General features: G+C 41.9%; 1 protein-coding gene and 1 long non-coding RNA gene across 3 annotated transcripts in view; one reads left to right on the top strand and one right to left on the bottom strand.

Annotated features, from left to right (window-relative positions):
* Positions 1 to 630: 630 nt before the first annotated feature.
* The window catches only part of LOC134478151 (uncharacterized), a 35759-nt gene continuing 10075 nt past the window's right edge, over positions 631 to 26314 (bottom strand). Inside the window, exons 4-6 of the long non-coding RNA XR_010050614.1 lie at positions 16974 to 17073; positions 16345 to 16506; positions 631 to 2830 (exon numbers count right to left, since the gene is read on the bottom strand). This is a non-coding gene — a long non-coding RNA (uncharacterized LOC134478151). The remainder of the gene's footprint in view (positions 2831 to 16344; positions 16507 to 16973; positions 17074 to 26314) is intronic.
* The window catches only part of Rgs20 (regulator of G protein signaling 20), an 85998-nt gene continuing 76559 nt past the window's right edge, over positions 16876 to 26314 (top strand). The window contains exon 1 of one of the 2 annotated variants that reach the window (XM_023563438.2): positions 16876 to 17154. In XM_023563438.2, coding sequence (XP_023419206.2) covers positions 17056 to 17154 — 99 coding nt within the window. In that variant the 5' untranslated portion in view covers positions 16876 to 17055. The remainder of the gene's footprint in view (positions 17155 to 26314) is intronic. The other variant, XM_063258499.1, reaches the window with a different exon arrangement.

Here is a 26314-nt window from a genome sequence, read left to right as displayed (position 1 = left end):
GACAGTCGCTCTTCCAATGCCCTTTAAGACTGCAGTATGGACATGGTCCTAGAGGTATGCCAGGGTTAGGGCAATCTTTTGCCCAGAGTCCTTGTTTGCTGCATTTGAAGCACGGTCCGGGCGGGACTCGGGTAGCCACACCTTGTTGTAGATTTCTTGTCTTGGGAGCTTCCAGTGCCACTGCTAAAAGGTCAGACTGATATTTGGCAAAGTTTAATTTTTGAGTTTACTTCTCCTCTTTTTGAATCTTATTTCTGTTGTTGAAGATACAGAAAGCTAATTTAAGTAGATCCCCTTGTGGAGTCTGTGTTCAACCTTTTGTAATTTTGCACGAATATCAGGAGCAGACTGGGAAGTAAAATACGAGTTAACAACAATCATCCCTTCATGAGAGTCTGGGTTTACATTAGTATACTTAAGTAAGGTTTCCCAAAGCCAATTTAGGAACACAGCCAGGTTTTCATTAGCCCCCTGGACCTGTTCTGAAAGCTTGTTATAGTTAGTATGTTTGTGAGCAATATTATTAAAGCCCACAATCAGACACTCAGTCATTTTATGTAATTTTGTTGAACCTTGTCTGTCTTAGTTATTTTTTACTCATCGCTGAGACAAAATACCTGAAGCCCAAAGTTGGGAAAGCAAAGGTTTATTTCTTACAGTTTTTGGAGGTTTCAGTCCACACTCAGTTGACTCCAAGGCAGGCAGGCATGGCTGGGCTGCCTTTCATGGTGGCTGCAAACAGCAAACTCGAACCAGCCATTACATCACATCCTGGCTCCACCCATAAGTGGGTGTAGCACTAACAGCATCAATCCAAGTACTATACAATTAATGAATAACAAGTGCACAATTCAAACTCATGAGGCCTGGGGAACACAGACATAAACCATGACATTCCATCCCTGGCCCCCAGGACTCATATACATACTTTATACAAAAGACATTTAGTCCACCTCCAAGAGTTGCCAAAGTCCTAACAGCTTCAGCATTACTGAAAAGTCCAAGTCCCAAGTCTCCTCTAAGATCTATGGCAAACTCTTAACTGTAAACCCCTGTACAAATGAAACAAGGTTAAACATTTCTGAAAAGGAAAGGCACAAGATAAACATTACCATTCCAAAAGTTACAAACAGAAGAATATAAAGTATTGGAAACAAAGCAAGTCCACATCCAGCAGGGCAAACATTAAGTCCTAGAGTTTTACACTCAGCATCTGAAGCAATCTGGTTGCAAGCTCCAAAAGGCTTGGATGATTTTACCCTCAGGGCACCTCTGGTGATTTTAACTCTCACAGCTTTTTTCTTAAATCTTCTCTGCTCGCTTTTTGCAGCTTCCCTCGGATCATCCACATTCCTGGCTTTTTTAAACTTCTGGGGTCTCCACTGCACCTCTGGCTTTACACTTACATCTTCACAAATTGCCCTCTCAGGGGCCATTGCTTGGCCAGCCAGGCCCTTTGCAATCGAGGTGGAAGCCTCTTATCCTCAGAATTTGTGCATTTTCCTTGCACCTAAAATCAGCACCTTGTGGATGCTGCCAAGGTTTGCTGCTAGCTGGAGCAGTAGCCAGGCTTTTTTCTCTGTTGGCTATAGGGGTCAATTGCCTGGATCACAGGGCTCTGTTTACCTGATTGTGAGAAAAAGCTTCTCTATGTTGCCACCATTCTGGAACCTCATGTGGCCACTGTCACCATTCTGGAACATGGCACTCTGCAGCTTTTCTCCCTGAGCAAATTTTTTTACCTTTGCTGTGAGGCTGCACAGGGTGGGGACCCGATTCTTGGGATGCCCTAGGGCCATCTTTCTTATCTCTCTGTTTCTCTTCAGGAATCAAAATCTCAGCTCTGTCTTTACAATCCACAGCCTTCCTGGAATTTTCCTTCTGGCCAAACTCACAGCATTGTGAATTATCCTGCTGGGCTCTTTGCTCCTGATTTGAAACATAAAGCTGGCTGAAAGCCCCCAACAATAGCCATGCCACAGCCTCAAGATTTGATTGCTTTTTAATTTCTTTTTCAAGATTAATCAGTCCATTGCCCTTTGTCTCAGTCTCAGGCAAAGTCTCTGGGCAGGAGCAAAATGCAAAAAAACTTTCTGCCAATCCATAACACACATCATGTGGAGTCCAACGACCAATCCAGTCCTTCTTCCCAGCAGAAACCTCCCAAGCCTGGTCTTTACCATCCAGCTTTCTATCAGCCTTCTGATCCTAAGCTGCTCTAGCTCTATGCATCCAGGCGACATGTCCAAACCTTTCCAAACTCCGCCAACAAGCCATTTCCAAAGCCTTTCAAAAAACATGGTCAGGTATAGTCACAGCAAACGACCCCACTCTCAGTACCAAATTCTGTCTTAGTTACTTTTTACTTGTCCCTGAGACAAAATACCTGAAGCCCAAAGTTGTGAAAGCAAAGGTTTATTTCTTACAGTTTTTGGAGGTTTCAGTCCACACTCAGTTGACTCCAAGGCAGGCAGGCATGGCTGGGCTGCCTTTCATGGTGGCTGCAAACAGCAAACTCGAACCAGCAAAGAGAAAAAGACACCTTCTTCCTGCCATTACATCACATCCTGGCTCCACCCCTAAGTGGGTGTAGCACTAACAGCATCAACCCAAGCACTATACAATTAACAAGTAACAAATGCACAATTCAAACTCATGAGGCCTGGGGGACACAGACATAAACCATGACACTTGTCCATTCTGATAGTTCCAGTTAGGATCTTGTTCTGGCACAACTACAGGCCCAGGGTCGTTATCAGTGGTATTTGCCTTATGCCTGGAGTCCCCTTCTTCTCGAGCTGCTTGCCAGAGCTGATTCTGTTCTTGTGAGCTGAGAATGGTATTTAGAATCACATAAACATCCTTAAAATGTAAATCATAACAATTAGTAATAAATTCAAATTGCCTGATACAATTCTGTGGGTCAACAGAGAAGCTACCTAATTTATAGGTAATCTGGGATAGATCAGAAAGAGAGAAAGGCACATGTATATTAACCAGTCCCTCAGGGCCAGCTTGCTCCCGAAGTGGTAGCAGAGCTTGAGGAGAAGATTTCGGAGTAGAGGGCCATTGGGCAGCTATCTGTCTGGTAGACGTGTGCGAGCAATTATCAATAGAGTGGCTACAGAGCGGCTGCCGGTCACCCTGGGACAAGGAAACACAGGCAGATGGCGTCTCACTGTGTGCTTTGCAGTTAGAAAATTTCTGTCAGCAGCACAATGAAGCATCATGTGCACCCCAACAGGGAAGCTGTTGCTGTTCACAAGAGGAGCCACCAGGGGGTGCCCATTGACCGTGAGATCTGTCCCAAGATGGCGGCGCCCTGTCACGTGGCAGAGGGTTGTAACATGGTAACTGTTCCCTGCGCAAGCCGGAACAATCACGAAGTTGTGGTAAGGGCATAATGACCAAGATTGGGTTTGGAGGGTGGGCGGCGAGAATGCAGTAGAGGTCAGAGAATTATCAGGAGAATGAGTCGGAGACTTTGAGGAAGCACTAACAGAGTGATTAGAGTTGCTGGGAGAGTTATGTGTCCTGGGAGACGAAGAGGAAAACGGTCGCACAGTGGGAGGTAATTGACGTGCAGAGGGACCAGGACTGCTGAGAGAATCCGAGATTGGGGGAGCAGAGGGTGGAACATGGCGGGAGGTAACGGTGAGGAACGAGTTTGGGGTTAGGCAGGCAGTGGCCGAGGAAAGACCGGAGGAAACAGTTTGCATCGAGGCAGAGCTAGCCAAAAGTATCTGGGTCGGAGTACAGGACTTAATGAGAGATGAGTGTGTTCTCAGAACCAAGAAGGTCTCAATGTATGGGAGTTCTATCAACCTGTCACTGGCCCGACAAAAATCATAGAGGTTTTTGAGAATGCAGGGGTTTGGGGGCTGGGGATTTAGCTCAACAGCATAAGCACCTGCCTTGCAAGCAGGCAGTCGTGGGTTCGATCCTGGGTGCCAATAAAAAGGAAAAAGACAAAAAAAAAAAAAAAAAAGAGAGAACGCAGGGGTCAAATGTTCCTTCCCTGGCCTTAGGATTGCTGCTAAGTGGATAGGTTGGCCAGACCTCCTGGCAGTAAAAAGTTAATTGCTTAGTTTTTATGATACTTTTAATCTTAAGAGTACGTAAATTGGAAATTAGACATTATAGAGGCATCTTTTGGAAGTTAGAGAACACGTTTCCCATAATTAATTCAGGCAAGAAAGAAGCTGTGGTCTGGAAGGCAAGCCATCACTTGTTCCATGGCACCACATGGCAGGTAAGGTTCCAAAACTCATATATTCCAGTCGTCACTGAGAGATGTACAAGTGGAGTCCACATGGGGTCAGTAACAGTTCTTCCCGTGAGAGTGTGAAGCTCTAAAGGGAAGCGAGGGCCCCCCAGTGTGGGCGGTCCAAAAGCTCTGCCTCGGGCTCCCCGAACCCAAAGGATGAGAGATTTGTGGACACAGGCTTGCCCAGAAAGACCCTGCCCTGGGCTGTCCTAAGGAAATGGAAGCGTCACAGACCCACGCGAATGAGGGAGAAAACTCGCCTAGCGCCAAGGATTCTCCAGAGAGTGCTCACCTAAAATTAATTGGCCAGTGTTGAGTTTGGGTGGGTGGTGACAGGTTAAGATCCCAGGAGAGAAAAGCGGCAGGATTTAATCTGGTTTGCGAATTGGCTGGTGACTCAACCCAGATGTGTCCCAGGAGTCAATCGCCTGCGATCGAGTCACGGCACCAAATGATAGGATTATTTCCAAAAGATGAGAAGTATAAAACAAAAGAGGTCTTTATTCTGAGAAAACGGAGAGAAAGAAACAGCACTCCCGACCGCTGGAGTCTGGCTTTCTCTCTGGTGGACACGTGGCATCAGGGGTATGTAAGTAGCCTTGGTTTGGGGTGGAACCTAAGGGGGCATCAGGGATGCACAGGCAGCCCATTGGTCCTAGGTTTGGTGCCATAGGTAGTTCCCAGGAGCAGGGAAGATGACATCACAGGTAAATTCCTAGGGGTGGGGGAGGTAGGAGCTTCCTGGTTCCGGTTGAGGCTTTTCTGGCTACAGAGTCCTGTCTGGGCCAAAACCCTTTTAATAAGATCAGTTCTTGTAAACTGTTTATAGGTTTTACGCAAGCATGAGTCTTAACATGTATTTCTATCTTTTCTATATTAGAAGGGGAAACAGAACAAAGCAGGACAGAAAACAAAAAAATATTCCTATAGACACCTAAAACTAAAAAGATATATAAAACTGCTGTACAAGGAGTTCTACCATGGTTACTGTGTTGTCTCTTGTTATCATCAATAGAATTGGCTATATCATCAGATAAAGTATAATTGAATATATCAGTACATAACAGTATTAATATAAATACAACTTTGTAGATAGTGTAGAATTACAAAAACAGGTAGCAATCAAATCAGAATGGGTGTCATAGTGAATCATTGTCATTTTCAGTATAGTTGTTTATACTCTGACTTGATACTATCAACCTCAACAGTTTTGAATAAAATCTGTCAATAACAAGCAGCAATCAAACCAGATTTAACTAAGATCAGCCATGATACAACAGTATAAGTTATACAGGGATCCAAATTAAGTTAATAGGAAATTGAAGATGATTACTGAGATATATCCTAATATTTTTGGAATAGCTGTCTGTGCCCTCAGATCTAGTGCTTGTATTCAAACTGGGATGAGAATAAGTTCTGTCTAACCAGAGTGGTGTGAGTAATATGGGTTTTAATTCCTGATACACTATTAGCAATATCTTCCGCTCTCTTTTTTAAGACCATTCCTCCCCTTTCACTCCCCCAGGGTGTACTGAGTATTTTTAGGTTTCCCCAACACCTTTGGTTTTATATTGGCAGAGTGTCTTAGTTACTTTTTACTCGTCGCTGAGACAAAATACCTGAAGCCCAAAGTTAGAAAAGGAAAGGTTTATTTCTTAGTTTTTGGAGGTTTCAGTCCACACTCAGTTGGCTCCAAGGCAGGCGGGCATGGCTGGGCCACAGTTCATGGTGGCCGGCAACAGCAAGCTGGAACCAGCAAAGAGCAAGACACACCTTCTTCCTGCCATTACATCACATCCTGGCTCCACCCCATGTGGGTGGAGCACTGACACCATCAGTCCAAGCACTAGATAATGCAAATGCACAAATGCACAATGCAAACTCATGAGGCCTGGGGGACAGACATAAACCATGACACAGGGCAACCTGCTATTTACCAAAGTGCCTCTGAACTTTCTTTCTCCTGGGCTTGATCTCTTATTTGTATTTCTTTACCTATTAAAGCCTGTGTTTCCAACCTATCCATAAATACTGGTCCAGTTGCCCCTATTACTCTCTGGTTCCCTATCACATAGAGTTCTGTTTTCTCATATTTGATTTTGGTCCATATAACCTTCAGGTTAATTTTATTGCCTTTATATAAAGAGCATCACGGTAGATCCTCTCTGCCTGTGATTCTCTCTTTTTTTCCTCAATTTAGTGTATCTAGGCCATTTATATTATATCCAACCTTCTCTGCCTCATTTCTGTTGTGTTTTTTTTTCTGTCGTTAGTTGTCTGTTTGTCTTCTTCATTTTGCTTTTTACTCCACTCATTGGGGCCTCTCTGCCATTGTTCCTGAAATCCTGGTGCTTTTCTCTCTCTTTAGAATGTCCAGTAGTATTCTCTGTAGGGTTGGATTGATGGTTGCGAATTTCCCCAGTTCCTCTTTATCTTGGAAGCATTTTGTTTCTCCATTAATTTCCAGGCACATTTTTTTCAGGGTACATCAAACTTGGCTGGAGGTTATTTTCTTTCAGGACTTGGAATACTTCACTCCACTCTCTTCTCGATTTGGTGGTTTGTGCCGAGAAGTCTGCCATAATTCTGATGGGCTTCCCCTTGTAAGTGATCTGTTTCTTGTCTCTGACAGCTTTTAATATTCTGTTCTTATATTGGATTTCTGGGATCTTGATTATTATATGCCTGGGTGTAGCTCTGTTTTGGTTGTAGGTGGCTGGAGTTCTGTATGCCTCATACATCTGAATATCTTTCCCTTTTCCTATGTTTGGGAAGTTTTTCTTAATTATTTATGTGAATAGCCTTTGTAGTTTCTTTGTTTGTACCCTTGCTTCTTCATTCACAGTCTTTATTCTTAAGTTATAGATCCTCTTGTCATCTTGTAGCCTTTGTATTGTTACTGCTTGTTTTACTTGTTATTTTTAAGAAATTTTTCCTTTCGTGATCCCACATTGCAAACCTGTCCTCTAGTTCAGATAGTCTATCTTCAGTTTCTTTCAAGCAGTTTTACCAGCTTTAAATGGAGTTTTAACTTCCTGGTAATCTCTTTGAACCTGCTTCATGTATTCTATGTTTTCTCTATTTTCTTCATTAAACAATTCTCCCCTTTTTTTGTGCTCTTCCATTCCACCATCTGTTTTTTTTTCTTGAGATGTGCTTAGCATTTCTGTGACTATTCTATTTATATATTACTTTACTTGGTTAAATACTTCACTTTTGAACTTGTCTTTGAGGTCCCAAAGATAGCTCTTTATGTCCACTGGTGCCGTGTCTGATATTGCATGTTTGCTGTCCTCATTCTCCTTTGCATTTACCTTTCCTGGATCAATGTTCTCAGGATTGGGGACTGGGAACCCTTTCTTGTTGCTTCCTCTTCTCATATTTTTTCTTCCTTCCATACAGATAGGAGGCCCAGCTTCTTTCTTTGTTGGTTACAGTTTGTCTGAAGTGCTGACTAGGTGCTCCCACCCACTGTAATGTACTACAGAGATATAGACCGGAGCAACCTATGCTGGGCCCGCCCCACTGGGTTAGTCAACCTGCTGAAAGCTTCACTGCATTAGGGTGCACTGCTAGGAGTAGGGACTTTGTTTGGGGTAACTTATTGAGTCTCAGTCCAGGGCATGATCCAGGTCAAGTGCTTCCCACCAATCCTGCTTGAGAAGGGAGTGGCTGACTAAAGTCACTGCAGCCCCTTGTTCTGGCCAGTCTTCCCATTCCCCAAATGTCATCTGTTGAAGCATCTTTGTCTATGGAAGAGTTTTTATTTCCGTCACTCACCGCAGGTCAATGCAGGGTTCCCCGCCAGCTTGGCTCTCAGTTCGGTTCGTCAGTTCGGTTCATCGATTCCCGTCCTTACTGTGAATGCATCTCCATGAGTTGAAACTGGTGAGCTTTCAGGTAGCTCGGTAAATTTCAGCTGCATGAGTTTAAGCACAGCAGCGGCAGCGAGTTCAAGACTGTAGCTGTTCCAATAGTACACCAGGACTGTATTTTTAATTGGTTTCTCTCAGTTTAGTTTGTTCCTGGGTCAGGAGGGTCTATCTCTCTCTGTTTGGGACTTCCCACACTGTATTATTTTTGGAATCTAAGTTGACTGCCTCTAGGAGCCTCTGTAACCTGCTGTTATCTATCCGCCATCTTTTTCAAGTCCTGTACCATTTTATACAAGGAATTTGAGCATCTTCAGATTTTGGATTTGAGGGTCTTGGAATCAATTCTTTGTATGAATACGTAGGGCAACTGTATAGATACTACAACAGATGTATTCAAATATTGGGCTGCAGGTAACAGATAAGCCAACTCAAATTGGCTTAAATAATGAGGAAATTTATCAGTTCACAGAATAGATTTGGTAGAACTAAGGCAAGATTCCTGCTTTATCTCAATCTCTCCCTTATTCTTTAAAAAAATTATTTAGTTATTTCTTATGTTTGTTTTAATTAAGGGGAAAATTTTTAAAAATTAGCAGGATATATAATAGTAACTTTTTTTGATTTCCTATTAACTTGTTTTGAAGTCCTGTAATACTCCCATGATCTTGTTTTGACTGATTAGACTCCATTCCATTCTGTATGATAGTATCAAGTTTGAGGGTATAGGCAACTACTTTGAAGGCAATAAGATTCACTAAGATGCCCATTCTGGTTTGATTATTGTCTCTTTTGGAAGTCCTGTAATGTTTACAATGCTTAAGTTTTATTGGTCTTGTTCTCTACTGTTTTGTTCAACTTTATAATATCCAATGAGATAGACATTCTTTTTAAGGAAACAAGAGACATCGTTGATAACCATTGTTGATAACCTTGTACTCTGTTTTACATCATGTGCTATGTCTATCCTTGGTTTTGACTGACAGCTTTGTTTTGCCATATTTGACTTTATTCTCTCCCCCCAAAAAAGTACTAAGAACTAAGGAGTAATAAAACCCAAAATGTGTAAATTTTGTTGTAAAAAAGAGAGGGAAAAAAGAGCTCTAAAGGATACAACAGCAAGTGTGTTTAGGGGTGTTAAATAGCTGACCATATTAATGTTTTTGGTTGGATCATTGAACACAACTGCTCAGCATCCTGAGCTGGTTAATTATACAACATAAACAAAACTTCTTAATCACACCTTCAGAATAAAATATGAGTGAATAATGTCATTTATGGAACAGAATAAACTCCCTAGGAACATATGTAGCCTGCAAAAGCAAGCATGTGTAATCTTTTCCATCATTCAGTTAGAAATACATTTATTGAATGTCCCAAATTTGCCAGATACTCCAATTCTCTTTGGGATTTCTTTAGAGGAACACAGAAATAGTCAGATAATTTCCGTACATGCAGTAAGAAAGGTTTACCTAGTGCTAGTCTGTGAGACTGGAAGACGAAGCCAGTTCTGTTGCTCACAGAAAGGAATAGTTGTCAAAGTCTCTATTTAAGGGCTGACTGTCCCGCTAATCCTCAACAGTTGGGCAAATCAAGGAACAGGTGAAGAACATTACAGAGAAAAGGATTCTCAACCACTGCATGAGCCTCTTTCCTCCTTTCTACTCCTAAACACTTACAAATGTGGTCAGTTTTAAAATGAAATAGTTGACTTCATGGCAGGTAAAATTCAGACCATGTTTCTGAAAACAGGCCTGATCTGCATATCCTCCTGAAAGGCCACCTTGCAGCCAAAAATGCACCTCCTTCCTCCCAGCCAGTAGACTTCAGTGTGTTAGTTGCCCAGGTAACAGTTCCTGTTCCAGTTCTATTGCTCTGTCTCTTAGAAATGGCTGGTCACTGTGATATATAGCTGGTCATTATGGTGCACATTGAATAAACCAATCCCCAATTGACAAGCTATTCTGCCTCTGTACTTCCTGCTTGCTTATCCAATATAAGCCCTAGACCACCAGATATCAGGGCCTGATATTCTGGGAATGATCCCAATCGGTGCCTATCTACACAAATATATCTGCCTTCAAATCCTGGGTGTTGTTGCAGTATTCTGCTTGCCATTGCCTCTGGAGCATTGGTCAAAAAGACTGACAAGCTGACTTCTTTGGTCACTGATTGTGGCCCTCACAGATGGAGCAAAGAACTCTCCTAGTCCCAAAGGGAAGGTGCACCCTCAAGATTTCTCAGGTCCCCTTGGAGGTCTGGAGGAAGATTCCTGGCTCCCCACTTAAAGGGCTCACATCAGACCCCAAAGGGAGGAGGACACTATCTGTCTATCTGTCTGCCTGCCTGCTTCTAGTAAGATCCCTGGAGGCACCCCACTTAGTCTGTCAGTCCTGATCAGTTTGAGCAGAAGAGTTCGATTGACTCTTATTAGTAAAGGCCACCCACAAGGAAAGGAAAGTTGCAGTGTTTAACCTCTGAGTGTCTGATGAATGAATGTGTGAGAGGAACAGACAGTGGATGCAAAAGCATGCAAAAGGATTCTCCATCTGTGCACCAAGACTGGGAATCATTGATCATGGTGGCTGATAGGGCCCTCATATGCAGTTCTATAGCAATCAGCATATGGCATAAGAAGGAAGACCTTGTACCCTCCTTAGCTAAGTCACACCTAAGTCCCCACAAGGCTTATTGCCAGGTGGGCATCTGAATGATCTCTCTCTGAGGGGTATCTACTCTTTTTCTGTTGTACCATCATTCAATGGCATGCAGCATGCACAATAAGACGATAAAATGGGAACTAATTAGATTAAAACCCACAGTCCTTGGCTGCAGAAAAAGGAACTTTTATGGAGTTAAAAATTAAGTCGAACTGTACCCTGCATCTCAAAGAAAAAAAAGGAAAAAGAGGCCAATTCTTCCTGAGAATTCCACCTCAGCAGTCTTATCAGCTGCTGCAGTTGCTACAAACACCTGTAGCTTCATTGCCTATTCCCAAATGATCTACTTCCAGCCACTTGAAATAGTTCCAGTTCATTACCTGCATTTGGCTATGGAGGCCCCTCCAGAGATGTGCCTGTCCTAATCACACTAATGCCCACTTGTAATGACAGTCAGCAATTCCTTCTGAGTTACACACTTTGAATGAGAAAAAAATTGGACTGTAGCCCTGACAAATAAGTTGTGCCTTGTCAGGCCTGAAAAGATAGGACAGCCCAAGCTCTATCAAATTGGGCTCCTGAGAGCCCACAGTCATTGCAAAAGTCAGGAGCAAACCTACGAATTTCTGATAGCAATCCCAATCTAATTTAACCCTGAACATTCAAGTTTGACTATTCCTCAAGAGAAAAATGATGCCTGCATTAGCCTGAGACAGATAACCAGAATCCTAAAATTCCAAAAACTCTCCTCCTAGAGATATAAAGACTTGCGTCAGCTGTTACTTTTGAGGGACTTTCATACAACAGTCTACTGCTGTGAAACTTCAACAATCAACAAGTATATAGATTGAATGCTTGCCTTTTTATCTTCTCACATGATCCCACCTTTACACTGATGGATTCAAGTTCCCAGAATCAGATTATAAAACACATCATTCTTGAAAAATTGAGTAAAGTATTGTCTGGACACTTGGATCCTCTTCAGATTATCTTAGGAGATATTTGCACTCAACTTAAAAATCTTGTCTAAACTTTCAGAATTCATTCCATGATTCTGGTTTGCAACTGAATTAAAGTATACATTAGAATTAAGTTCACTGAAATACCACTGTATATCAGAAGGCCACCACTTTGCTAGGCAATATAGGCAATAGAAAAGAAGCATAATTCCAATTCTCAAGGAAGAACTGTCCTGTAATAACATTAACAAATAGAAATATTATACACAATCCTGTGGAGTGGGCTTTAATTGCAATGATGTTGCGGTCATTACCAACCTCATGTTTTGGCATTCAGAAGTACTTTCCAAAAAAATGTATTACTTATACAGTTTACAGCTACCATGCTTGAAGAATTACACTAAAAAAATGAGGTCCTTGAAAGTTTAACCATCATGTTCAGAACTAGCAGTAAACCAGAGTATAATTCAGGAAAAGAGAAAGATGAATTTCTATTTACCATATCTGAAATTCTAGCCATAGTCATGGTTTGGTGGTGACATAATTAGCTTCATTCCAAGAAAGATCTTTACCTTCTCAGATTTCATTCTCCATCTCCCAGTACCTAAATCCAAAGGATAACTGACCCAGACAGAGGAGAACCATTACCCCAACAAAAATAACACAAGTCCTTGCATCATGGGCTACAAGACATAGTATTTTTATTTGAAAAAAAAATGAAGTGTTAAACTGAAACTGGAATCCAAATTTAAGAAAATTTAATGACTCCTAATTTTTCTGACTACCTGTTATTGAAGTATAGACAAACAAGAAATAATAAAATTACCATTTCAGCCTTCCAATATAAACTGTAGACGCTAGAGAGCAGTAAATACTTAGATCAGTAAACCCAATCTAATATGAATCCTTTAGAAAAATAAAATAATAAAATAAAGACTCACCTGTGGACATCAACCACAATACCTCACTATGACCCTCACTGCTATCAGATGTCACAGAAGACACATACAGGCATCCAATCACACATCAGCCTGACAGACTGTTAATCACTGTGGGCATAATCTCCATGCAGTCAACAACAATGAAAAGATGCCTTTCTCTACTTGTAGTACTTCTCTACTCTTACTTCCATAAGCTCCTTCAACTGAGAAAGTCCTGAGATAAAAATCCAGCTCACTCGGACTCAACTGCCATAAGGGTTAAAAACTCACCCACCTTGGCTCCACACCTGTGTCCTGCACAAGAAGGCCATCTTAGTCATCAAAAAGAAAAAAAAAACCCTACACAGCATCTGAGATGCTCTCAGATTCACTTCAAGCTAAGAAATCTTTATTCTGTTCTGCCTGAGGACACAAAGTTCAAACTGCCTCCTTCTTTATTTTCGTCAACCCCAAGCTGCTCAGACAGCTGTGACACAGGATCACGAAGACTTAGATCAGTACCACACTGCTCACCTGAAAGACCTCAAAGAGGGAGAGAAAAAGCCAATAAGCATGTCTAAAGTTACTGAAGTTACCCACTGGAGCCTCCACTGAGAAGAATTTCTGCTAAAGCAGATCCTGTGAGACTGATGGACACTTTGTCAACTGTGAATTCCTGTACCTGCTTGAGTGCCCTATATCACTACTGAGATTTAACCAGCCTCCCCTCACACTTGGGCCCACTGTCCTTGACATGATATTGACTGTGCTTGTACATCAAGAGGAACAATAGTGCCTATATCTGCCTGAAATGCCTGATAATCATAGCCCTGAAATTTTGAGAGATTCATTTCCATAAGTATGGACAAAGAACTCACCCCAGGACTTGGTATCAATCACCTTTTGGTGATTAAGCTCTGTCCCAAGGCAACCCCTACCTGCATCAAACAGTTCACCTCTCCTACCTGTAAATCCAGTTCAAGATCTCCAAACTTCCAATGACACCATGGTTGCCCTCCAGATATATTGCCTCAGCTTTCTGCCACTCATAGCCTGCTGATGCATCTGCCTAGACCTTAAAAAATTCCTTCTTCTGCCTTTGATTGGTTCCTGTCAGCCAGGCCTTCTTTGCAACTGACCTGAACTCAACCTGCCAGAAGTTCAAAAACTTGTTCATTTCTGATTAATGATATTTCCAAAGTGCCTACTGGAAATACACAAAAGATCTGCTTATCCAGGAGAAATTAGTTACAAAAAAAACTCCACAAACTTCATGGAGCTACTGGCTTCTATATGTTTATTCAGATTGTCAGTCCCTGGGAGAACCCAATGGCCTCTAAGGGCTGCCTCACCCCTTTGTCTCAGTGCTCTAACAGCCACTGTCCCTCTGATCAAGAAAGCTGAGAAGCACATCTTAGACTGAGACCTAAATGTCCAGATGCCACATGCTGAGCTGGGGTCAACTGCTCTAATGAATGAACCCCTGACAGATGCTGAGTACACCCCATCTATGACTGGAGGTAGCTCTGTTAGGAATAAAGTCTGACAGATTAGATATGCTGTGGTCACCTTGGACCAAACTATTTTGGCCTAACTCTCCTGCAGGGATGATCTGCCTTACAAACAGCTCTTTGGAAACCTACCACCAATGACACAAAATAATCCAATCCAGAAGCCTAAGCCCTCTCTGGGATCCAACTGACTGAAACATCAACCCCAGCCAGAAAAACTTTTACTTGGTATTCCCTGAAGATCAGAGCCATACCTGCCTCCTCCATTTGTTCTGCAAGTTCAAGTCACAGCACTGGCACCCATACCCCTCCACCCAGCTCAGACTGTGTCTGTGTCACTGAACCTTGACCTCATGTATTAGAGTGGACTAGATAGATTACAACCAAATAAAACATAAAACCACAGATAGCTTATAATCAGTTAGAAGACCAGCTATATCTATAGACATTCCTGCACACACTTATAACCCAGGTACGTATTAAATACCTCTACAGGTTTCAGAAATCCAGCCTTAGGTCCACTGAAAACTTTACCTGGACACTCCCCCAGGGAGCTGTCCACTCTAAAAAGACAATGTACTCAAAGCCTTGCTCCTGTCACTCTGGATGCTGACAGGTCAATGCATGGCTGAAGCTCGGAGGATAATGCTCCTGGGATTCCAAGTGTGACTATTCCAGCCCTTGATTCCCTTACCCCTGCTAGCTGTGGTTTTTGTTAGTTGACCTAGATTTTGCCTACCCCGGTTCTTGCTTCCCCATCCCCTGCTACCTTTGTTTTTTCACCTTAAACTGTATGGACCATTGCCATAAGAAAATAGAACAATCAATCAAATATTTGACCAAGATGTGATGAATATCCAAGGCACACTGGACACTCTGCTAGGTCAGATTAACTCCCTCACTACTTTGCCAAAGAAATGTTACAGAACAAACTAGGACTAAGTTCTAGTTGGGCCTTTCTCAGAAGATCACACATAATATGCCCAGCAAAGATTTGTGAGGAAACTAAAAGAGGGGGGAAATGTAGCAGAAAATGTACCCTCCAGCCCAACTGAAGTATATGTCAATTTTTCAGTTGCCCAGGTACCGTGACCCATGTGTCTCTTGAGGTTCTTGGGGTGAAGGATTGTGAGACGGATGAGAAAATAAAGAACAGACAAAATCTAGGGTCAGGAGGAGCCCTGACTCTCCTGATGGGAGAGAAAGAACTGCTCAACCACTGTAGCACATTTTTTCATACTCAAGAGGAGGATGTCCATTTCAACCCTGCTGCCTAGCAACTTGTTTGCCTGGCTGGCCTGGGCCCCTTGCCCAGTTAACTGTTCCTGGTCCAGTTCTATTGCTTCTGTCTCTTAGAAAGGGCTGGTCACTGTGATATATAGCTTGTCACTATATGCACATTGCATAAACCAATCCCCAATTGAAAGGCCATTCTGCCTCTGTACTTCCTGCTTGCTTATCCAGTATAAGCCCTAGACCACAGAGACCAGGGCCTGATATTCTGGGAATGATCCCCAATCAATGCCTGTCTACATAAATAAATCTGTCTCCAAATCCTGGGTGTTGTTTCAGTGTTTCTGCTTTTTTTTTTTTTAAAGTATACAACAGAACAAGTCAGAATAAAGCCAACTAAGGTTGTACAGTGAAATTGGTACAGAACTTCACAGCAGGTTACCAGGATAACAGTAATAGGTATCACAGTATATTTTGTTATCTTAAAACAGTTGTTCTTTCAATCCCGTATATCAAAATGAGATGAAATATAGGACACTATAAAACTTATCAAAACAGAATATTGAATAGAGCAGTACCATTAATCAGAAAAGAGCAAAACAGTAATAAAAATATTTGTCTTCAAAGAAATGGTAGAAGGAAGTCCCCCTTATTTGCTATGGTCAACCTCCCAGGAGGTGCTCAGATTTCTGGTTCCCATTTGCTAATGGGTGGCGGGGAGGAGGAGGAGAAGAAGAAGGATAGGGGAAGTGGGATATTTGACTCTAGGCCATGTAGCAGTAGGTTCACTATTGCTAAGCAGGGAGGCAGAATGGTCATTTGTTTTCACAGCGCCCTCAGTTCCAACATGGCATGGATCTCAGGAGACACTGCTGGTTCTCCCCCTGGAAGGGCTGCAGTCTGCCACCCTGCCTCCACTTACCAGGAGGGGAAGTGCTTGCTTGGCTTCCCAGAGTCCTAAGTTCCAACATGGCATGGATCTCAGGAGACACTGCTGGTTCTCCCCCTGGAAGGGCTGCAGTGGGCCACACTGGTTGGCAGTGTTCAGGTTCCATGATGAAGCAATCCTCTTTTCAGAGAGGGACTAAGGCATAAACAACTATACAGTGAGCAACTAGGGGACAATGTCATGGGTCTCTTGGGACTTTCTTAGTCCATTCACACTTAAAACAAAGCACCACAGACTGAGTGCTTATAAACAACAAAAAGTCATTTTTTAGCACTCTGGAGGCTAGATGTCCAGTGTTAGGGGGCCTGCATATCCCTCCAATTATTTCTTTCAGTTTTAAGAGAACATTTGCATTAGGTATACATTCCCACCTACAGAGGGCAATCGAACACAGTCAGATACTCAGTAAGAGGCTCTGCCTGGAATAGAACGCTAAGATCTATGGATAAGCTACTTGTCCACAAAACAGATAATCCTTCTGCTTGGATGATTGTAACTTTTGAGGGCCCCAGTAGACTCAGAGACTGCTCAGCGTTAGTCAGGTGAGGGGAAAGAGAGTGAATCGTGCATTTATGTTGATAAAGCAAAGTTACAAGAGTCACCTGGGGCCTTTGTTGTGCAAACTTGCTCAGCTTCTCATAAAACAGCCAGGAGTATCTCCAGGAGCATTTCTCCAGGGTATCCATGCAGAAATTTCTGCCCCTGTTCAGAGCAGAGGGATATTATGCAAACATTCACCAAGCCACGAACAAGGAGGACCCCCAAGCCATGCCTGATGTCAAGGTAAGATCATTCCCACAATATTTGCATTTCTTTCTTGGCAAAGGAAAAGGTCTATCCAGAAAGAATATGAAACCACAAGCCAACATTCCCATCCTTGCTCCCTGAACCTTATTGAAGACTTATTGAGAGTATTTTTTGGACCAACCCCAAGGAAAAAGGAGTAATTGTTGACAATTACTTGATTTGTCCAATTTTTCCAACCCAAACAGCTCCCTTTTACTATTGCTTTGCTGTTTGCTCTTTTGTTTGGTTTTGGCTTTTGGTAGAGGGTTGATCCCGGGGTCTTGCACATACCAGCGTGAGTTGTGCCACTTTTTGTTTGTGCCTTTTAAGAGATGATATTTATAAAATCTAGATGTAGATTTCATGGCTATTGATATGAATGTTTTTATCTAACACACATAACACACATATATTTCATATTATGATGAAAGAAAATTACAGATTCCTGTCTACAAAAGTAGCTACTGGAAAAATTAGATTAATTGATATAGGAACATATGAAATTAAGGAGTGAAGGGATGCTTTTTCTGAAGGCTGAGATGCCTAAGGTGAATTTCCTGAATGCTAGTGTCTACCCTAGGTAATTTTATTTCCCCAAAGAGTAATAATTTTCTTGTTCAATGTTATGCATATCTTTGCAGAAGTACAGCACAGTCTTAAATCCTCTTAACTATTAATAGAAGCAGCTCTTGAAAGGTTATGGGGGGATGGGTGTATGTTAGTATCTACCAAATAATGTACAGAGCTCAGAATTAAATGCTGCAAAATCATACCATACCAGTTCTGACTCCTGTTAACACTCGAAAACTCATCCCTATCTCATGGTGCGTATCCTGATGATAACCATTACTGAGCTGCCGGCTCTATACTTATCTAGAGCTTTCCTTTAATGGTATTTTAACCAATTGACACAGCAAATGAAAAAGTTTTTTTTAAGACATTCGGAAGCCTTTTCTGAAGAAATGTTCTGACTTTCGCTTTTGAGCTTTCAGACATATGGAAACATAAACCATGAACCTGTACCCCTGTAATTACCCAAGCACTAGTTCTTTGGAAAAACTAGGATGAAATGAATGTTATATCCAGGAGTCCTTAACTAAGTAGCACATAAAAGTAGGTATCTGAAAGATATTTTTTAAAGGCAGAATTTGGAGGCTACTGATAGACATATGGGGGCTCCTTCCAAGATTTAGCTTTTACAAATTGTGTTGCTGGAAACAGGATAATGTATCAATGCATGTATCACTGTAGTACAATGTATTTAGCTCCTTCAGGAATATATCCAGAAGAATTCAAATGTAACTTTTAGTCTTAGTTTTTGAGGAATCTCACATTGAGGTCCATAGTGGTTGTACTAGTTTACGTTTCTACCAGTCGTGTAACAGGGTTCCCTTTCCCCTGCAGCTGCTGCCATGCTTGTTATTATTTGATTTCTTTATGATGGCCATTCTTGCTAGGGTAATCTCAGGTCTGTTTTAATTTGGATTCTCTAATGGCCTGCAGTGTTGAGCATTTCTCCATTTCTTTATTGGCCATTTGTACTGTGAACTATCTATTTGTGTTCGCTTGCCCTTTTTTGATTGGGTCTTCTAATCTTTTTGAGTTCTTTATATTTTCTAGATGCAGTACTTACTTACACATAATGGAATCTCTTCTGCTGTAAAGAAAGATAAACTTAGGTCATTGTGGATGTACCTTGAGACCATAACGATAAGTGAAATAAATTAGGTGCACAAGCTAAAACATCACATAGTTTCTCTTGTACAAGAAACCCAGAGTACAGGAAATAGGGAGATAGATCATTCTTAAAGGGGAAGGGAATCAAGAGATGCAGGGAGGGAAGGGAAAGGGGATGGAAAAATGAATTAAGATATATTACGCATATGTAACAATTTCCCAAAAGGAATGTAAACATTATGTACTACACATATGTACTAGTAAACTAAAATAAGAAGAAGAATTTGGAAGCTCCTCTGAGGAAACAACAGTAATTACAAATATACACCTGTATACTTACATATGTCATAGTGTATAGTGGGTTTATATAATTTCAACCTTTGCACACTTTGGGGGATGTGTGTTAAGTGGAATCCCTGCCCACAACACCTGCCATCCACTGCACACCCAGACATTGTGCAGACCAAGCTGCCACCCTGACTGGGTTAACCCAAGGGAACAGCTTCTGGCCTGTAGGGAAGCGGGTGAGGGTACCAGGGCAGCAGAGAATGATCCAGGTGGGTTTCCATTGGCCCCTTCTCTAAATTTTGCCTTTTTATGTTGCATCTGAATATGGAAGGAAGAGACATGTCCTCTTCTAGCAAATACAAGCAGTCAACTTATTTCAGATTCAAAGAATATCATTCAGCCCTTCCTGGGTGCAAAACCGTAGGCTAGGTGCAGTGGAGAGTAAAGAGAAAGAAGGCTCTGAGCTGCCCTCCTCGCTAGACTTCCAATAATCGGGAAAGGCAAATATATTACATTACCAGCATGACTCAGGTTGGTTAGATAGGATATGATGTGATTACATTCTTCCAATCAGGGAGCCAGGAAAAAGTTTAGAAATGAAATGTGATCAACATGGGCTAAAATGACTACAGAAGGCTTAATGAAAGAAGGGACGGAATGAAACTGTGAGCAGACATGAAACAATGTCTGAAGACATGAGAGGCAGAGAAAGGGAACATGGACTAAAGTGTATTTCAATATCCAGGTGCCAGCAGCAAAACCCTCCAAAATCCTTGCACTCAGCCTCACACCTCATACAAAAATTGACCCAAAGTGGATCATGGGCTTAAATGTCCAACTATGTGTAAAGCTATAAAACTCTTAAGGAAAAGTCTTCATAACTTACAGCTGGATGAAGTATACTCAGACATCAAAAATATAGCCCATGAAAGAAAAAATTCAACAAACTGGAACCCATCATATTTTTTTAATTTTTAGAAATAAATATGTTTAAAATCTAAAACTTCTGCTCTGCCAAAGACTCTATTAAGAGGATGAAAGATAAGCTATAGATTGCAAGAATATATTTGCCAGTCCCTATCTGGTACCAAAGCCCTTGAATCCAAGATAAAAAATACTCGAGTATTCAAAAGTAGAAACAATCCAACCAGAATATGGGCAAAGTATATGAAGGACCATTTCACTGAAGATGTGTAGATATGTAGATGGCAAATAAATACACAGAAGGATATCAAAATTCATTAGCCATCACACTGACAACCACACTGAAAAATCACTATACACCTAGCAGAATGGTCAAAATGGGCGGAGGGGAATGTGTTATTAACTACCAGAAGGGTTAAAATTGTAACAAAACCAAATACTAGAAACAATGACTAGAAACCAAATCGATAATACATTACTGGTAGGATGTATGATACCATAGCCAGCCTGCTAAATAATTTACCGTTTCTTAAAACATTAAGCATGAAATTTCCATAATTGCCATTTTACAATTAGATATTTATGCCAGAGAAATGAAAACATGTTCACACAACAATGTCCACAGTGGCTTTCTGCTAAAAACTAGACACTGTTCAAAGACCACTCAAGGGATGAAAGATTAAGCAAACTATGTTACAGCCACACTGTGAAATACTAAGAAGCCACTAGAAGAAATGAACAATTGAAACAAAACAACTTGCATAGATCTCAAGGAAATGATAATAAGTTTAAAAAAAATTAGTTCATACATACCTATTATTTTTTATGTATCCTTTTTAAGAAGCATAGGAAACATTTAGGAAAGAAATGTATACATTCAAGGGTAGACTGCAGGCATTCGAAGAATGAGGCATATTATTATCTAGATCTGGAGCATTTATGTTTTTATGGAGGGAATGGAAACCCATGGATTCCATTTATTCTTAAACAATATTACAGAGGTGGAGAACAGATTAGTGGTTGCCAGGAATAGGGATGCTGATGGGAGGTGATGGGTGTAACCATCAGGTGCTGTGCTTAGAGGGAGCCTTGTGAGGCTGGAGCCGCTCAAGGACTAGGTTGTAGTAGAGGTTACACATATCCACACATGTGATAAAACATATATATATATATATATATATATATATATATATATATATAGCCATATGCGCTCACACACATAAGTGCCTGTAATACTTGTGGAATTTCAGTGAGCTCTGTAAATGTCCAATGTCAATGTCCTGGTGTTGATATTATGCTACAGTTACGCAGCCTTTGTTGGGGAAACTGAGAGAAGACTGCATAAAACAACCCTGTACATGTTTGCAACTTCCTGTAAATCTGTAATTACCTTAAAATGAAAAGTTAAAGAAACAACTCCAGAGCAGGTGAGGCTCATGTTGCTGACACACTGCTGTGGTTCTTCTGGTTTTTTCTCTTTTGAATCCCTGACCAACCTGGTTGGAGCACAGATACCATCAGACCTATTTTAGAGGTGAGCTAATGAATTTGGAAACAGTGACGGTAACACAGGTGAAGTCAGCCAAGTGGTGATGTGAATCTGGGTTTCCTGGCTGGTTGCAGTTCTATTTTGACAGCTTTGATGCGATGTGGAAAGTAAACAGTATTCTCCAGCTTACCCTAGCCTTCTTGCGATCTCTGTGCACTCTGCCCAAACTATTCCAGCGCGGGCTGCTGGTTCGCCACAAAATGAGCTGATACCCTGCACAGGTGTGCATACACTCACACTCTGTGTTCATCGGATTTTTTTCTCTCCATCAGGAGTTTTGTTTCTTTTGAAGTCAGGAAGAGGAACTGAGAGGCAGGGTATTCGGGGGGCCCACAGAGTAGTAGGCGTGGGAAAGATAAGGCGTTTCGGCCACATTGACACCAACTCAAGTCTCCATCAGACGTGTATGGATACTATGTGTTTGCATTCTTCCTCGATAATACACACACACACACACACACACACACACACACACACACACACATACATATCCAGAGCTCAGACAAGAGAGCTGATCTACGGAACCATTTTTCAGGTCACTCCAACACCAGTGTCCCTCTAAACCGAGGGTCTGAAGTGCTGTCCTGCTCTCGATGAGTGATGCCTGCAGCAGCTGATGAAAGCACTTACTCTGAGATCGTGAGAGGAGTAAAATAAATTTCAAGGTCCCAAAAGACAACTACAAAATAGAAAAGGACTAGAGAGAGAAGTAAGGCAAAATATCCTAGTGAGGAAATGATGGCCCTTCTGTACCCAACACCTTAATTTAAATGTGTGTGGAACACAGAATCATTTCATCCTGTTTTACTTGTCAAAGGCTGTGTTCACTGAGCAGAATAAAGTTTCTGAAAGGCACTCGGAAAGAATTCTCCAATCATTAGTTTAAAACTCAAGGTATTCATGCACATTTCCTCTTTAGGACAAGGGTCATTTGGAGGCTCCAAGGGTTCCCAGGGCAGCACGTAGCTCGCACAGGCCCAGGTCTGGTGGCAGCTCCCAGGGCCACTGCAGGGACTTCCCCCGGGGGCCAAGGTGGGACGGCTCTGCAGGCTCCAGACTCGGGGCCCTGGGTTCTCAGTGACCCGCACCTGTATTTTCCTTGGAGGGGACCACAAAGATGAGCTTGGGAAACGTAAAAAATGTTCTTCAAGTATTCAGCCACTAACTCAAGGAAACAGGACAATCTGCCTGCCAGGAAAAACAACAAATAAAGCTAGGAGAGGCGCTGGTCAAAGGTACAGTTTTTGTTAGGAGAAACAATTTTTAGTGATCTGCTGCTCAGCATGGAGGCCATAAATAACATGAGTTGCTTAATTCAAAATTGCTAAAGGAGTTTCAGATACAACAAATGACAGGTGACGTGAAGGGCAGACTAGCTTAATGTAATCTTTTTGCAATGTGCTCATATATCCAAACATTACTCACGCCTTATGAATATATACAGTTAGTATTCGTCAATCAAAAATAGAACACAAGTTTTAAAAGAACAAAACCAATGAAAGTGAAGTGAAATAGTGCTCTGGCTTGTCATGAAAAGCACCTGCTATCGTCCCAGAAATTTTGGTTATATAAGTAATCTGGACACTATTTCCTTAACTTGCTGAAGCATCTAAGATACTAGCTTATGCCTTTCAAAATAATAAATGAAATGGCAATCAATTTAAAAAGTAAATGACCCATGGCTATAATTTGAGCATTCAGGAGGCTGAGGCAGGACAATTGATGCAAGTCTGGGGCCAGCCTGGTTACAAAGTGAGTTCCAGGACATCCTAAACTGCATAGTAAAACTCTGGCTCAAAAAAACAAAAGAAACAAATAAACAAAAATAAAATAAATGGCAAAAGGCAACCTTCACAATCCCTCACATAATCTTCATAAAATTAAGAACTGAATAACATTAACATGAATAACAAATACACTTCACCTTGACTGACAGAAACGGTAGATACCAAATATTCAAGTTTCAATGTACGTAGCTTCAATGTACGTGGTTTAGTATGTCCCCAAATTCATGCTTGAAGACGCTTTATCCTCAGTGAGCAGTGTTAAGGGGCAGACCTGAAAGGGAAGTGGCTCGCAGATGAATGTCCTGGTCTCAGAAGTGAATTGTTATTGGAAGGGAGGGTTGTTATAAAAGCACACTGCTTTTGCCCCGACACCCTCTCGCTGGCCCACTCTCACCCTTGCACCTTCCACACGATACAGTTCAGCTCAGTAAACACCAGTGCCACGCCCCTGGCCACCCTGGCCTCTGAAATCGTGAGCCTAATAAACTTCCTTTATCAATCAGCCAGTCTGTGGCATTCTGTGTAGGAGCAGGAAAGGAACCAGGACACACTTCAACACAGACCACTGTGTGCACCGCTCAGGCAGGCTGTGTTGCGCTACAGTAAGAAAGGAACCTCTAGGACAGCACAGGGTGGTGACCCTTCAGCTCACAGCGCACAGTCACACTCGGCCAGGACCAGGCCCTCAGCCAGTCTAATTCAGGGAGCGCTGGGCTTTGTAGAGAAACTCAGGGTAGCAGTAGGCATTTACAGACTCCATCCACTCACTCTAACCTGTGCCCCTATAAACTCAGTGTAAAATTCTGGCTGGGACTCTGACCAGGGAACATGGAAAGCCATGAAATCAATAAAACATTAGCATCATAGAGTGAAAAGTGTATTAGTGGCAGGAAAGGTCACGAACAGAAAACACAAACGCTACCCAAAAAGTACAGGCGTGCCCCTATCTGCAGAGGACTTATTCTGAGACCCACTATGCTTATCCAAAAGCCCAGACAGTACAGGACATTTTATGCACTGTTCTTTCCCATAGATACATACCGAGGATATAAGTTAAATCCTAAATTAGGTACAGGAAGGGATTAAGAACAATAGCTAATAATGAATTCAAACAATTATAACAGCGTATGTTAATGACAGTTACATGACTGTCTCTTAGAGTCAAGACAAATAAGATTTTTCAGACTATGGTGGGAAACGGGTAACTGAGACCTCCACAATACTGCAGATAAGGGGGACCACTATAAAGTATCCTTTATAGGTCAGGAAGTACAGCATGTGTATACGTTTATAGGTGCACATCTTTTTTGTTTTGTTTCGTTTGTACTGGGGATCAAACTCAGAGTACTAACCTCTGCTCCATGCCCAAGGGCAGTGAAATTTCGGAGCAGCCCAAGAGCCAGCAGGGCTCTTCTTTTCCAGGACTGTAAATCCCTGAGTTAGGAGCATTTGAGTTGCAAACTTTAACAGAAAAGAGCGGACCTTGTGTGACAAAGATGCGAAAAGTCGCAGAGGAAGCTCACAGGTCTGCAAGACCTGGTCCATCTGTGTGGTCCTGAATAGCGGACAGGGCACAACGCTCGGCCAGAGCCCGCGAGGTCCAGAGCAAGAGGAAAAGCAGGGATGATGTGGAGGTTTGACTTCTTCACGTTTTATACTGTATATTTGTGTCAGAGGCGCGCGAGGCTCACTTGGATTTGAGGAATCTGCTCCCATAACAGAACTGGTTCCTCAATCCGGGAGGGACTGGAGTGGTGAATCATGCCCTCTGGTGGCAGCAGGAGGATTTTCACCCAGAAAGTCCTGGAGCAGAGCTCTAACTCAGTGAAGCTTGATTACTTCAGAGTCTGCTTTTGACGTGCTAAAAGAAAAAAATGTTCAGGAATCTTTCTGGTACAAACTCCCACAGAACAGTATGATGAAATAAATAATAATATCTTGGTTTTGAGTTTATGTGTAAGTTGGAGTTCATTGAGTCTTGGTTTTATTTTTTAAATTTATTTATTTTGGGTTTTTTTTTTTTTTGAGACAGGGACTCTCTGTGTAGCTCAGATTGGCCTTAAACTCACTATATAGCCCAGACTAGCCTTGAACTCACAGGGATCTTCCGGCCTCAGCCTCCAGAGTGCTCTAGGTACAGGCATGAACCAACATGTTGGTTTTAGCATCTACCAAAGACAGCCCTGACATATAGGCTATATTTGTGAAGTTTTCTGTTGAAGAAAGAGATCTGTTGCCTCCAGTGCCATCCAAGGAAAACATCTTGCTAACTGTTTAGATACTTTTCTTGAAGAACAAGTTTGCAAGATAGAAAGATAATCATAAACTCCACAAATAAAACCCAGGTATTAACACTTCCTTTTGTCTGTTTTTATCTTTTCCTTTATTCTTTCTTTCTTTTTTGTATTACTGGGGATTTCACTCAGAGTCTTCACACCAAGCTACATCCCCAGCTCTTACCCTATTTTTTATTTTGAAAGAAGGTCTCACTAAGAAACTTTTGGGAAAAAATAGGATAACATTGTACATGCAAGAATTCTAAGGCTGGGGACACAGCTAAGTGGCAGAGCACTTGCCTGGCAGGTGTGGAATCTTGGGCTCACTTCCCAGCAAATAAAATAAAACAACTCGGATACACACTAAAAATGTGGGCTCTATTTTAAAATCATGTATTTTAATTTTTTTTAAACCTGCATCTATGGTTCCAGGTTCCCATTGATCTTGTGCTGCCATCCTGGGAGCCCCCGGAGCCTGTGTTGGGTCCGTAGCCAGCTTCTCTCTAGGTAACTTAGACATCACCTTCATTTGCAAGCAGGCCTTGTATTTATGGGCACAGATTATCAGGCCAGTCAATACCCATCAGCTGACTGATTAGTACCAATGCCTTTCTCCTACTTCATTCCCACTACACAGATGAAACCTTAATCAGCAA

This window comes from Cavia porcellus, unplaced genomic scaffold (genome assembly GCF_034190915.1).
Source record: "Cavia porcellus strain 051 isolate PalLab524CR breed Dunkin Hartley unplaced genomic scaffold, mCavPor4.1 scaffold_11, whole genome shotgun sequence".
NCBI classification, from domain to species: domain Eukaryota; kingdom Metazoa; phylum Chordata; class Mammalia; order Rodentia; family Caviidae; genus Cavia; species Cavia porcellus.
This window is presented reverse-complemented; position numbering and strand designations above follow the sequence as displayed.